This window comes from Dreissena polymorpha, chromosome 4, assembly GCF_020536995.1.
Source record: "Dreissena polymorpha isolate Duluth1 chromosome 4, UMN_Dpol_1.0, whole genome shotgun sequence".
NCBI classification, from domain to species: domain Eukaryota; kingdom Metazoa; phylum Mollusca; class Bivalvia; order Myida; family Dreissenidae; genus Dreissena; species Dreissena polymorpha.
In genome coordinates, this window is record NC_068358.1 from 133,043,337 (window position 1) to 133,057,237 (window position 13,901).

Here is a 13,901-nt window from a genome sequence, read left to right on the forward strand (position 1 = left end):
AACATTAATCTTGATTGATTGGAGGCTTTGCTTTGACTGGTGCACTAAATTGCATTTTAGAAACATAGAGACTGGTTGTCTAGCTCATTTAGTTCACTTGTTAGACAACCATCTGAGTGCAAATACATTGGAATAAAATTTAACCAATTTATTTCAGTGTTTCAATAAAACAAATAAGTCATATTCCCATATGAAAATGGTATCAATAAAAAAAATAAGTATTCCCATAATGATAAAGAGATACAATGATTGCTTAATTTCATGCTACCCTATTGTGTTTATGTTATCATTCTTAAATTTAAAACAAAATAGCATGTTATGAAATAATCAAAGGCTTTTCTTAAAAACAGGAAAACATTCCAAAATAGTGATTTTAAATTTCGCAATAGTTTTATTTGTAATCTGATGGTTCTTAAAATGATGCTAATATTAAAGAGAAGATAACAAAAAACCTTAGTTTGTATATATGATATGACTTGTATATCAACATGATAAATACTATTAAAGCACTTTAATGGGCGATGTAATAAATTGCATCACAGGACCCTCCAACATCATTGCAAAATGTTGAAAGTTCCTTTCACTAGTTCATAAACTATTTATTATATCGATTTATCAGTGTAAATTTCTGGTGATGTACGTGCAAACATAAAAGACTGGGCTTATCATGAATACTTGCAAAATAACTGGTGATTTTGTGACAATATGACAGCAAATCCTGTACATGTATCGTCATTCCAAGGTTGCTTAGATTGGCTGTCTTATGCTGCCATTTTGTTCTGGGCTCGTATGACTTTTGAACATTTGAAGAGGTTTTCAAACACGGACATTTAGTTTGACAAGACTGAAGTGTCTCTATGTAAAGTTCACATAAAGGACAAGCTGGTAATCTTGTGTGATTGTTGACAAACATCTTGGAGCAGGGGATATGCCCCAACTTAAGGTGCCCGTAGTCCTTCGCTTTAGGGGTGTGATGCATTTAATTACAAGTCATGCTCTTAAATTGAAGGTCCTCTGTTGTATGATTTAAACTTTTTATAAATTATCATTATGGTACTTTATATATAGTTTGGTTATAATTGTTTTAATCATCTGAGATTGCCTTGTAAATTACTTGTTTTACCAAATAAATTTAATGTTGCAGATTTCTTACTTAAATCGGACACATTTTTTATTTGTTGTTATTTTGTCTTTGGTGCATGTAAAGAATATCAATACTGATAGTAATGGAATCAATATAAGCATGCTGTTACAGAAAATGTTGTTTAGATTTTACTATTTTGTTCCTTGTACTATTGTGCTTTGTGCTCTGGATAACATTGTTTGTAAAATGGCAGATCTTCTATAAACTTACCTGCTACAAATTGTTCTTGGACAACAATTTTTTCGTAAACTAAAGTAATAATTAATCCAGTTTTTGTGTCAAAGGTGACTTATATATAATAAAATTAAACAGGTACTTTCTATTATAATGTGACTTAAGAAGTCCTTGATTGTTAATGTAGGGACCAGTGGCATGACATTTGACATATGTAATATTTTAATGTAATATTAGTATGCAAATATGCAAATGTGGTAAACGTAATATTAACTGTTCAAGCCGGTTTATAGACATTGTCTGTGGATGTATGGTTGACAAAACAGGTTAATTACAGTAAGCTGTCAAGTTAAGTAATTCACCAATTTTGTGTTATATACTCTCATTCCCTTATGTTGCTTAGAGGCATGCAGATAATGGTAACAAGAATATGTATAATGATATGCAATCCAGCCAAAAAGCTTTCCAAATGTATGGTGCTTAGTGTGTTTTTCATCTATTAAGAATGACAACTTATTGAGTTCAATTCTATATTGTTCATGAATCCGCTTGTACCAAGAAATTGATGAGTGTGTGGAATTACAAACAATAAAATCAGCACCATGCCTGAACTTAATTAGACTCAATGGATTTATCTCTGAATTAGCCTGTCATAATCAGACCAAACAACAATTGAGCCGTGCTCTGTGAAAAGGGGTTTAATGCATGTGCATTAAGTGTTGTACACAATTAGCCTGGGCCTTCCGGCCACAGGTTTATCAAGGACAACACTTTCTGCTTTTATGGTATTTTCTGTTTTAACCCTTTAAGCGCTGGAACCGAATTTTGAAGGCCTTTGCAAACAGTGTGGATCCAAACTGTTTGCTATTCTGATAGTATTCTTTGGATTTGTTTTGAAGAAAATGCTAATTTTAGACATTCAGCAGACGACATTTTAGCAGACGACAAATTACCCAACATGCAAAGGGTTAAGAAAGTCTCTTCTGAGCAAAAATGCAGTTTAATAGGCGGACAGTGTCGTCCCTGATAAGCCTGTGCCGACTGTATTATGCACATGTTTTAAACCCCTTTTTCATAGAGCATGGCTCAATTATCTGTTCATGATGCGATCATAATACCTTGGATTGGTTGCATTGCATGGATGGGCAGTTAGCCTCTCCAATCACCTCTGCTAGAATGTTTTGTTGTTCAATGGCTGTTCATTAATTAAAATTTCAATGCAAGGCTGTTATGGGTATGTGGGTAGGAGACTTTATGTCTTCATACTTTCTTTGTTGTTTTCTCCAGGGAGACTGCAAAGGATGGGGCATAAAATAATGTGCAAAGTAATTAAGGTTTATTTTATGTTGTAAAGGTATTGGCTGTGAACGGTATAATATCTTAATATAATTAGCACAGTAAAAAGAATATTGCACGTAATGTAAAATTGTCAATGATATGAATGCAATCTATAAATCTTAAAGAATTAAAATATATAAAATACTGTTCATCCAATTTTTCTGCAAGTCATTGTTGAGAACATTTGAAAATGTGAGATATTTAAAATGGGTATAAATGAAATGGGAAGTACCTGATTGTCATTGAGCAACAGTATGTATTCTGGATGTAATTACAAAAATAAGTAAAATATTCATTTTTCCTCTATATAAATCAGGGTTGTGTGTCAGGATGCGGAATAAAGTGTAGCAATAGTACAATAGCTGTCGGTAGGGGGGATGTTCATTGTTCAAGTTTATTACCCGATTTAAATTAGCAAGGAATCTGCTGATTCATTTCAAATAATACTTTGGGATGACGGTTTAGAAATTGTATTAGTATTAAGATTCCCACTTCATTGTTATTTATATGGTTCTGCAAGTATTAAGTTTGAATATGTAAATCACCATATATTGGGTATTTCATAATACACATTTTACAAAAAGTTAACTTGTTGTACCAAGAAAATTTGTCATTTAACATTGACTTTTAATGATAACTATTACCTATACCATTTAATTAGTTATGATGTATTTAAAACAAAATTATGTCAGCCCTATAAACAGTCACAATATTCAATTAAATTGAGTCAAAACGCAATACAGCATATATGTGCAGTCAAGTCATCTGTCATTATAATTTGTTTTCCTTAAATCACATCTTTATTTAGTTAAATATATTGGGAAATCTGATGCAGTATCATTTTGTTGTATCATGATTCGGTCTATCAGGTTTTTGACAGCAATTCAAATATCAACACTTTAAAACCAATAGGTCGGTCCCGACTTACCAATTATTACTTGAACGTAACATTTTAAAAATACAAGTCACTGTGTATTATGTCACAGGACTCATGTGTCTTTCACTTGCTGCTAGAATTAACCATTCTATTTTTGTTGAAGTAGTGGTAACCTAATTAAGGCATTTCATGCTGTTATTATGGTCAGACATCTGGAAAAACCAACAACAATAGGATGTACCAATCCTTTGTAAATAAACAATTATGTTGGAGGACAGAGATAAAATCCTTTTCTTAAGAGGAATGACTGAATCATGTCCTTAAGAGATTTATAGTGGTTTCTATCCTTTCCACTTAACCATTGTCTGCTTTACAATGTTGTCATTTTTATGAATGGAAATATAATATTATAAAAAAATTGTTTTTTTGTAATATCAATTACAATATGATTTTGCTGCGTTTTAGGCAAAAATAATGGCAAATAAGCAGTACTTAAAAACATTTCGCAAGTCTTGAGGTGTTAGTTTTTTATTAAGAATATTTTCATATGATAATGATTTCTAAGAAAAGCAACACCTTTTGAATTTACGGAATTGATTTCCTGTTCTATTTCCTCATTGTTATTGTTTGGAAATTTGTCAAAATCAAATTTAAGTGGAAAGTATATACCAACAATCTATCAAGTATTTCCAAACACAAGATACCTGAAATGCTGATCAATTAAAATAAATAAATTTTTCATGAATCATGCCATGTCACATGTTTCTGTTAATCCTTTTTTTTGGAAATTAACCGTGGACTTCCTAAAGGTCATAGTTTTAAGTGCTGTTGGTGTTTGATTTCAATTGTATGTATGAAATTACGAATTTGTTAGTTTAATTATTGTCCGGGATACTACTGTTTCATAATCGGCATTAAATTTACCTTGTACATCATATTCTGGATATGAATGCTGGTATTATGGCTAAACTTATAATACACAAATCGCAACACTTAATATAAGTCAGTAAAAAAACCTGCCTGACTGACAATAAGCTTAATTATACAATGTATAGCAATTGTGAGCTATTTATTAATTGTATAAACAACATTTCCTTACAATCATTGTTGTCTTTAATTTATATTAAAAAATATCTAATAATATTTAAACTGTATGTACATGTAATTTTTATCAATTTTCAAAGGGTATTGAAATAAGTGAGTATGTGAAGGATATTGATGATTTAATTTCAACCACAATATTGAAGTGCTGCCAAAACTTTGTTGTGATTTAAACTTTAGGATCAGTTTTGTGTTCACTGATTGGAAACTAAAGTGAAATACTACCCTAAGCAAATCAGCACTGTACTAAGTTGATTGAATAATTTGTATAACGTGCTCAAAACCGTGTAAAAAATATTGCGAGTGTTTGCCAAATCCACTGTGTAAATGAACTTCCAAAGTTGTTTGGGTTATGCATTTAGTACGTGTTGCCATGTACATGTACATTTACATATAAAATACGCATTAAACATATTGCAAATAAACATGTTTTATAATATACATGTACATGTACAAACTTGTCTGTTTACTTATCTAATAAACAAATACTTAAAATTCATAAGTAAATGTTTTGGTTAAGAGTTTTTTTAAATGTTTTTACACAATATTTATCAATATAAACACAACATTTTCACTGTTTGATTGTTTGTCTACAATAAGGATATGTAAATTGAATTAATAAACATTATGTAAGTGTTGTGCTGATATTATCTTGTATACAAAAGGAAGACGGGTAGTGAAATGTTAATAAAAACTATTACCAGACGGCCGGCTCTTTTATTGAACATTATATAATTAATTACTCTTATGATATTTCGATCCCATAATTATAAAACACTCAGATTTAAAAACCAGCACAAGTGATAACTGAAAGAGTTCTAAATGTGCCTACAGAAACCTAAATTGTTGCTTCATTACTAATGTAACTTTTAATGTGTGTGTGGGGGGGGGGGGGGTGAAAGCAGTGATTATCAATAAAGTCACTTGTTTTTCCCCGCCATAGGCGGAGGGATATTGTTTTGCCGTAGTCCGTGACTTCCGTCCGTCCGGCACTTTTGTGTCCGGAGCAATACCTTGTTAGTGCTTTGGTGGATTTCATTGAAACTTGGTATGAGTATATATATTGATAAGAGGATGATGCACGCCAAATGACATTGTACACCATCTGTTAATAACGGAGTTATGGCCCTTTGTATCTTGATAAATATAACACTTTTGTGTCCAGAAGCATATTGGCGGGGGATATCAATTTGATGAATTTGCTTGTTTCTTCTAATATTGTCTCATCTTGTCATAAAATGGTATAAATTGATTTTGATTTATTGGACTTGGTGCCATTTATGCCTGGAAATATGAAAATGTAGTAATCTATATAGTAAAGAAATTGCAAAATCTGGAATCGAGTTTTGTAAGATTTTTGGTTTCGTTTTGGCGGTCTTGAAACATTTTCTTTTTCTGAAGTAATCATATGAGACTTTTGACTGGCTGGGTCGGAATGTTCATTTCAATGACTGGTTCCCACAGCATTAGCCGTTGATTGTGACAAGACGGGCAAAAAAAATGAATTGTGGAGTTGTTTGCATTGGTTATCAAATCATCGGCTGAAGTTACTGTGATTATTTGGGTGCATTGTGCACAACAACTATTGTTCTACTGTTAATGCAGTGATTAATGTGGCAGCTTTGCATGTTTTTTGGGACATCCTGCTGGCGAAATAATTGAATCTCCAGATCGTTTGGCTTAGGGTCCATTTGATAAGCGAATCGGATGTGTGACTATCATCAAATAATCTTATCCCCATTATCATTATGGTCCAAAATTAATTGAGGATATTGAGGTCATTGTTTGAAATCATATTTGCTGGGTCACACCATGAGAAGTGTAGACAGGTCATCAGTTCTATTGTATTCATTGTTTATTATAAGTTTAATTGCTAATAATTTCTGCGTATATTCATCTCTTAAAGCTTTATTGGATTTTCCTAAAATCTAAGTAATCAAAAGGAGGTTGACTTGACTAATATGATGACTGTTCTTGAAGAATTGAAGTACTTGTATCACCTCCTCCATTTGATTTAACAGTTCATTCAGGATCTATATCAAGTTTGATCCTGGGTTTGTTATTGGCCGATAATAGTGTAATTACGATTAATGCAAGGTGAATCAATTTATCGTCACCAACAATTGGGCACACTGTCAGACATAATATTATTATGCAAACCTAGATCTCTTTTTGACACTAATCATTTCTTACTGAAAGTTGGCTTTCTTCCACGGTTACTGTTTGATAATCCATGGGGGTGGAAAAAGCATTGATTTAAATAAATACAAGGTTTTACCCCGATGATTTTTTTTCGCTGTGATCAAATAGTGGGCTCTTTGGGGGCTTTCAATAGAATATTACGATTAATTTAAATTTCTGAATTATTCATTTATGATTTGAATCATAATTTATTCATTAGAAGGTGTCAATGTGAAAATGTTGTTCATAGAATTAAAATGTTATGTTTTTTTTTAAGGAAGATGTGTACTTTCTATGCTGTACTTTTATGATTTAAAACCTGACATCAACTTTTATAAAATGATAGTGAAAGTACATAGAAGCTAGTGTATATTTTTTTTACTACTTTAGAGCCCAATTTTCAAAGTTTTATTACCGGGTAATTTGTTTTATTTTACTTCTTTCTATGTAATGTAAATATTTCAATTGTATTTTCTTGAGTTTAAAGAAACTCTAGAATCAGTTGTCATGTGACAAAAAAGAAAATTTAGAGTATCATCAAGTTAAAATGGTGAATATTGAAAAAAAAAGTACATTTAACTCTTGAGTTTATCAGTATGTTATCACATTTGACGTCAATTCTCAGTCCTTAATAGATAGCCTTGTTTTCTTGTGTTGAGTTAACCCTTTAAGCGCTGGAACCGAATTTTGAAGGCCTTTGCAAACAGTTTGGATCCAGATGAGACGCCACAAAACGTGGCGTCTCATCAGGATCCAAACTGTTTGCTATTCTGATAGTATTCTTTGAAAAAAATCGAAGAAATGGCAAATTTTAGAAATTCAGCAGACAACATTTTAGCAGATGACAAATTTCCCAGCATGCAAAGGGTTAACTGCTGGACATTGACTCCTAAGTGGGTCTCCTGAGGTCATAAACACTTCCTGGGTCAAAAATGATCAATGACATTATAAATGTCTTGCGGTGAAATGTTTTAAACAAGTGTTTTCATTGGCTATTTTGTTATTATCTCTTTTGCTTATGTAGTCTATACTGTTTTCCTGAATACTTAATTATAATACAGGATACTTAATTTAATTTTATCCTGTACATTTTGTAGATTGGTCTTTTTTGATGCCCACATTTGTCATTGTTAACAGTAACTGTTGTTGATACATAGTATGTGACATGTAAAACTGTCACCCATACAGCAGACAAAGTTTCTAAAGCAGATATTTTCTCCCATTGTTACTGTCAAACAATAGAATAAAACACTTGATACATACAAATATGCATTTATATGTTAAAACTATTTTTTGTAATAATTTGTTTGAGAATATTGATAGATGTGAAGAATTATCTATTTGTTTCTTGCCTAATTCTTTCTGCATCTAGCATTAAGAGGAATTACACTGTTTGCGGTGATAATATTAATTGTCATTATTAAAATATTAATGATAATGGATGAGGATAGATGACTGAATATCTTACTACGCCTTGGGTTGGACCAAGGCCAAATTGAGCATACATTAGTATGACTGTGCACAAATAAACTGAATCAAATATTCAAACATAATTGTTATTTTATTTTTTTTTCAGAGATCAGCAAGAAGATTCTGCGATTTGAGGGCGAGAAAACAGAGCCTGATTACTTCAAACTTCTCCTACAGGAAAATGACCGGCTGATAGTTGGGGCTAGGTCTGTTCTTGTCTTATGATTGCAACAGGAATTGTTTGCACTGAAAATTATTCCAAAAACAAATGTTTTTCAAAATGTTTTCATGTAAGTCATAAGTTGCATTTTTCAAAAGGAAATGTTTTTACCACTGCATGACTACTTTAGTGAGGCCCATATATATCTAAAAGTGAACAACCATCTGTTATTCTATGGAAAACTACATAGACTACATGTAAATATGGATTTAGATGTTGAACAAATAAAAACAAGAAGGGTCTGCACTGCATGCACATTGTAATATGATCCCTGGGGTCTTTCCCTTGAAAATATTTACATATTTGCCAAAAATGCCATACTAAGATGTGGAATCTGTTTTTTATTGATCTCGACTTGAGGTCAAGTCCTCAGCAGTTAATTATTATTAACTTTTAAAGAGTCTAAATTGCCAGACAATTAAATCTGTTAATTTATCATTTAAATGTTAGGAGCATTAAAGTGGAAAATGTGTCAGTCATAATATATATTCATTTTATCAAGTAATTAAAAATCATAAACCATAATCTATCATGTTTTATTGTGTTGGAAATTATTAATTTTGTTTACAAGATTTTCACATGTTTGTTTCAGGAATAAGATGTATAACATCAGTGTCATTGATCTGGAGCAAGACGAGTTAAGGGTGAGAGCTTTTCTGAAGTGCAAAATTATTAATAATATGGCAGCAGCCATTTATGAACACAAACAAAGGCTTTTGTTTAGCAACTTTTTTATAATCATTGACAACTCATCCTGTCAACACACTTTTTGTTCTTACCCTGCAAGAAAGTTAAACATACAATAACATGCTAAAGACCTTATATCCATATGATAGGTATGTGAGATGTACATCGTCATAAAGAAATATTGAAAAGGTAACGAAGGTTTGGGCTCAACCTTCATATATATTTTATGTAGTTCACTATGTATTATATATAATACTTTTGCAAGTGAGATTTCTGTTTCAGACTCTGAAATGGCCTCCCAATTCCAAAGACAATACCTCCTGCTCATCTATGTACAAAGACCAGCACAAGGTGAGGGAAAAAATATTGTCATAACAGCAATTGTTGTTCAAGTGGCGGAAAAATATGATATCAGAACAGCATTTTATGTTTTAGTAGATACAAAATATGAGTGGGTTACACAATCATGATGCAAAAATAAACATGTACGTATGTAGAGTTGAGATCAGCAGAGCATGATGAGAGAACAGAAATATCTCTATAAATAAGTTAAAATCATCTCCGTTGTGAAAACAGCAATGTCTGTAAAAGTAGGTGAGCAAATCATACATTATTATGTATTTACGTACACTTTTGACCGAAAATAAAGACATTTCTCTTGAGAAAATAAATAAAAGATGGAAGGTTGTTGTCCTTTAATCGTGGGAAACATCTATTTGGTAATATATTTTATACGCAGTTAAGATGGCAAATTACGTAACTATTATTGTAGAAATAAAATACTACCCTGAGAAGAAAAGTTCCGAAGTTTAAAGATAATTTGGCAATTACTTATTAAGTTTCTATTCCTTGTAATGCACATTATCATATTATAAGTAATCATGAATGCATGCAAATCATCTAAGTATATTACTTTATAAATGGTGGCTAACTTTCAATTGGTCTATATTATATGCTTAAAAAAATTTGCTTTAATATATTTGTATTGAATTCATTTTATTATTTAACCAATTAAGTTCTTGATTGGGGTGACTATGTAAAGCTGCAGAAAGTTTTCAAAATGTGCTTCTATTGTGACCTCACACCTGAGGAGCAGTAAACAAAAGTTATCTGTAATCTGGCTTTCATTATTTTATTTGGGAAAACAATAGAACACTTATGCTTGGAGAAAACTGGGTCATTCTTAAATTATGGGGGGTGATTATTATAACAGATTTATGGGCAAGTGGATGTTATTACAGTTTAATCTTGCCTAGGTAAATTTTGTTGTACATTTGATATGTGCTGTAATCTAGCCAGACTGGATATATTTGGTAACCTGCTTATTATCATGCACATAAAATCAACGTAAAAAAACTTGTTCAGACAGTGCTGTCATTTACAGTGCCGTGGGTGAAATTCAAGGAAAGAAAATAGATTACCAGCCTGGTTTGCTATTTGGAGTACCAAGTTGTGTCACAGTGACTCGTCACTCATGAAAAATTGTATTTAAGAAAACAAAGCCCATATTATGTTAAGCGACTTGAAATTTGGGGCCAATGCTAATAATTCTTTACCGATAAGTTTGATTGTTAATTAAATATCTTAAATTTAGTAGTTCTTAATTTGTACTTAAAATGTAAGTACATTACCAGAGATAGATAAAATATTTGGGTACACACAAAAAGTATAGTTACGCATCTGTATCAGAAACTCACAAGAATATCCCTTTCAGTGCGGGAACCGAATTTTGAAGGCCTTTGCAAACAGTTTGGATCCAGATGAGACGCCACAAAACGTGGCGTATCATCAGGATCCAAACTGTTTGCTATTCTGATATTTTTTGAAAAAAATTGAAGAAAATGCTAATTTTAGAAATTCAGCAGACGACATTTTAGCAGACGACAAATTTCCCAGCATGCAAAGGGATATTATTTGTCACCATTACAAGGTTCCATTTCAATAGCATACAGCACTTTATTAGTAGCACACGCCAATATTATAAAACATATTGCCATTATTTTAATGTGGTAAACTAAGTATGCTGTGATATCAACCAGTAATTGGCCCAGTTGATTTGGACTGCATGAAGCTTTGTGGTTAAATTAAAACAATACTTATCAGCAATAGGGATCTCTTTCAAAACAGACTATTATGACTGTATTATGGTTGGGAAATAGCAATTAGTTGTAATCCATACTGTTATATTTTAAGCCACATCGATGAAACCAATAGCTTTGACAAAGCTGTTATAACAAAGATCACAGGACACATCAAATGCAGCTTTAATCCTCTATGGACGATATATCCATACATCTTTTGTCATTTTGTATATGGTTATACAATTTGTCGCTTTAAATAGCTGCTCTTAACGCAATTTACCGATTTACATGAGTTTGCAAAAAAAAGAATTGTAACATTTTGCTTAAATACAGTTAACACAATAGCCAAAAATTGTGCTTTTGAGCAAACTGTTTCAATTACATTATGGTGACTGTTTAATTTATCTTTATATATTTATATCTGTCGTTGTTTCGTATGCATGTATGTGTTTTTCCTGTTGAAAGTGTATTCACAAATGTTAAATTAAATACTTACATCGTTTTCATCTGCCTTTTAGGATTTGCTGTAAGATTAGGCCATGGCTGCATATGCCACATTTCCTAAGGACTTACTCTTACTTCATTATGAAACCTAATGGAAACATTGATTTGGATTTAGTTGTATGCAACCCATCCTAAGCTATAGGAAAATGCCATTGGGTCCTATGACAAGCTGCTAATGAAAAGATAACACTATTTTCTTGCATTGATTGAAGGGATTGAAGTGAAAACTCTGGCGCACCATTATGGTTCAAGAAACAATGTGCACAACAATGAGCGGCTGCCTTGATTCTTGGTAAATTGAGGAAGAGGGAGTGTTCATTGAATGGAGGCCAACAAGGAAAGAATTTCTTAGAATGTATAAGACAGAAATGGAAATGTTATCTATGGGCCATCATTTTATGCACTTAACTTTTGTCAATCCTTTATTTTATTTCGGTGACACTTAGAACCAGTTTCAAACCTGTGTCTCGTAAGTGTGGTAACATTTTTGCGTTAAGGATGATTTAACAATTAAAGCAAAATGCATGATGAACAATACTCAAACACTGCACATAAGTGAACCATTGCTATGGCACGAACGCACAATAAATAAGGCAAAACCATGCGAACTTATGGAAATCCATGTTGAACAATACATTTTGTATTCAAAATTACATCTATTTTCTATGCTTGTACACATAGTTGTCAGTAAATGGTCAATGCAGCTAATCTACTACATAAACACCATGAATCAGATATAATTGATGTGATTATAATTAAAAATGTAGATTTGCTGCATTATGACTCCAAAACAGTTATTGCACATGAACCTTAAAGCATCAAAAGTCTGCTGTGCAATTAATTGTTACTTAAGCATCAAAGGTCTACCTTCACAGTAGCACCACTGTAATATTTCAAGCATTTGCTCCTAAGATGGTTTGTAAAGTTTGCAAAGGGTGAACATGTTTATATGTCAGTTTGCAGGATTACTGTCTTTTTGCAGAAATAACTTGTTTGAACAGATCAAGCCTACTGTTTAAAGAGTTTCAAGTACTCGCCAAGTGTGAAAAATGCGGCTGTTATTGTGCAAACAGTGTTCAGCACCTGTAATCAATCCATTGATTTTGCAGTGGTTGCAATTCCTATTTCCTGCAGAGTTTAATGTTAAATTCTTTCCTTGACAGAAGTAATCATTTGTTTAACCAGTTTCAAATACAGAATTCACAACTAATTATGTTTTTCTTTTGCAATAACAACAATGCTGCATTGTAAGAACATGTTTGAAAACTTGTGTCAGGTCACGATGTTCATAGGGTTGGCTGTTGACTCGCTTTGTTAACGGGTAATTTGCAACTATGTGAGAAAAGTACATTAAACATATTTGCCAATAGTTGCTAAATGAAATTATTGAATTTGGTTGGATTTGCTGCCATTAAATTGACAAAGCTAAATTGTATTTCTTTGGGATAGAATTGTCTGTAGACCTTCTTGATTCCATGTAACAACAAATTGATGGTTATTATGTACATTTGATGTTATTAAAGCAGAAAATGGTACAAATTATTATTTTTTTGCCTTCAGAAGGTTATGATTCATCCTTATTTACATGATTATGCCGTTTAACTTCTTATGGTGCATTCACAAAATGGGATTTCAGTAAAGATTGCATGTATATGACTGATCATTTTTTGTTATGGTAAATCCCCAAATAGCCTTAAAATGTAAATAGAGCTTCTTGGAAATATCGGTGGTAAATGTTCTACTGAACTAACTGCTTTTCCATGTCATAAATTTATGTGAATTTCTCAGGGGATGCCAGTTCAAGCACAATGAATTTATGTCTTGCAACTGCTCTAATTGCAAGTCAATTATGTAAGTGTAATTGTACGGTAAACTAAATCTGCTTAAAATAGAAAAGCAACGTCAAGGGAATAAACTTGTTTCTGCCTTTTATGGCATTATTGCATAATTGATGTTAAACTAGACATACAAATGGTTCTAGAACATACTTCCGTTCCTCTGAAGTACTTACAATGCTTTCTTTGATTACCTTAACATATTTTCACAAAAAATAAGACAATCAAAATTTCAGATTTTATTTCTTTTTTTTTTTGAGATACATTTACGGTAGCATTATTGTGCAAA

At 32.0% G+C, this 13,901-nt stretch overlaps 1 protein-coding gene across 1 annotated transcript in view; it reads left to right on the plus strand.

Annotated features, from left to right (window-relative positions):
• Positions 1-13,901, plus strand: part of LOC127878803 (semaphorin-1A-like) — a 55,308-nt gene that overhangs the window by 12,582 nt on the left and 28,825 nt on the right. The window contains exons 3-5 of the mRNA XM_052425331.1: positions 8,392-8,491; positions 9,098-9,149; positions 9,475-9,543. Of these exons, the coding sequence (XP_052281291.1) occupies positions 8,392-8,491; positions 9,098-9,149; positions 9,475-9,543 (221 nt within the window). The remainder of the gene's footprint in view (positions 1-8,391; positions 8,492-9,097; positions 9,150-9,474; positions 9,544-13,901) is intronic.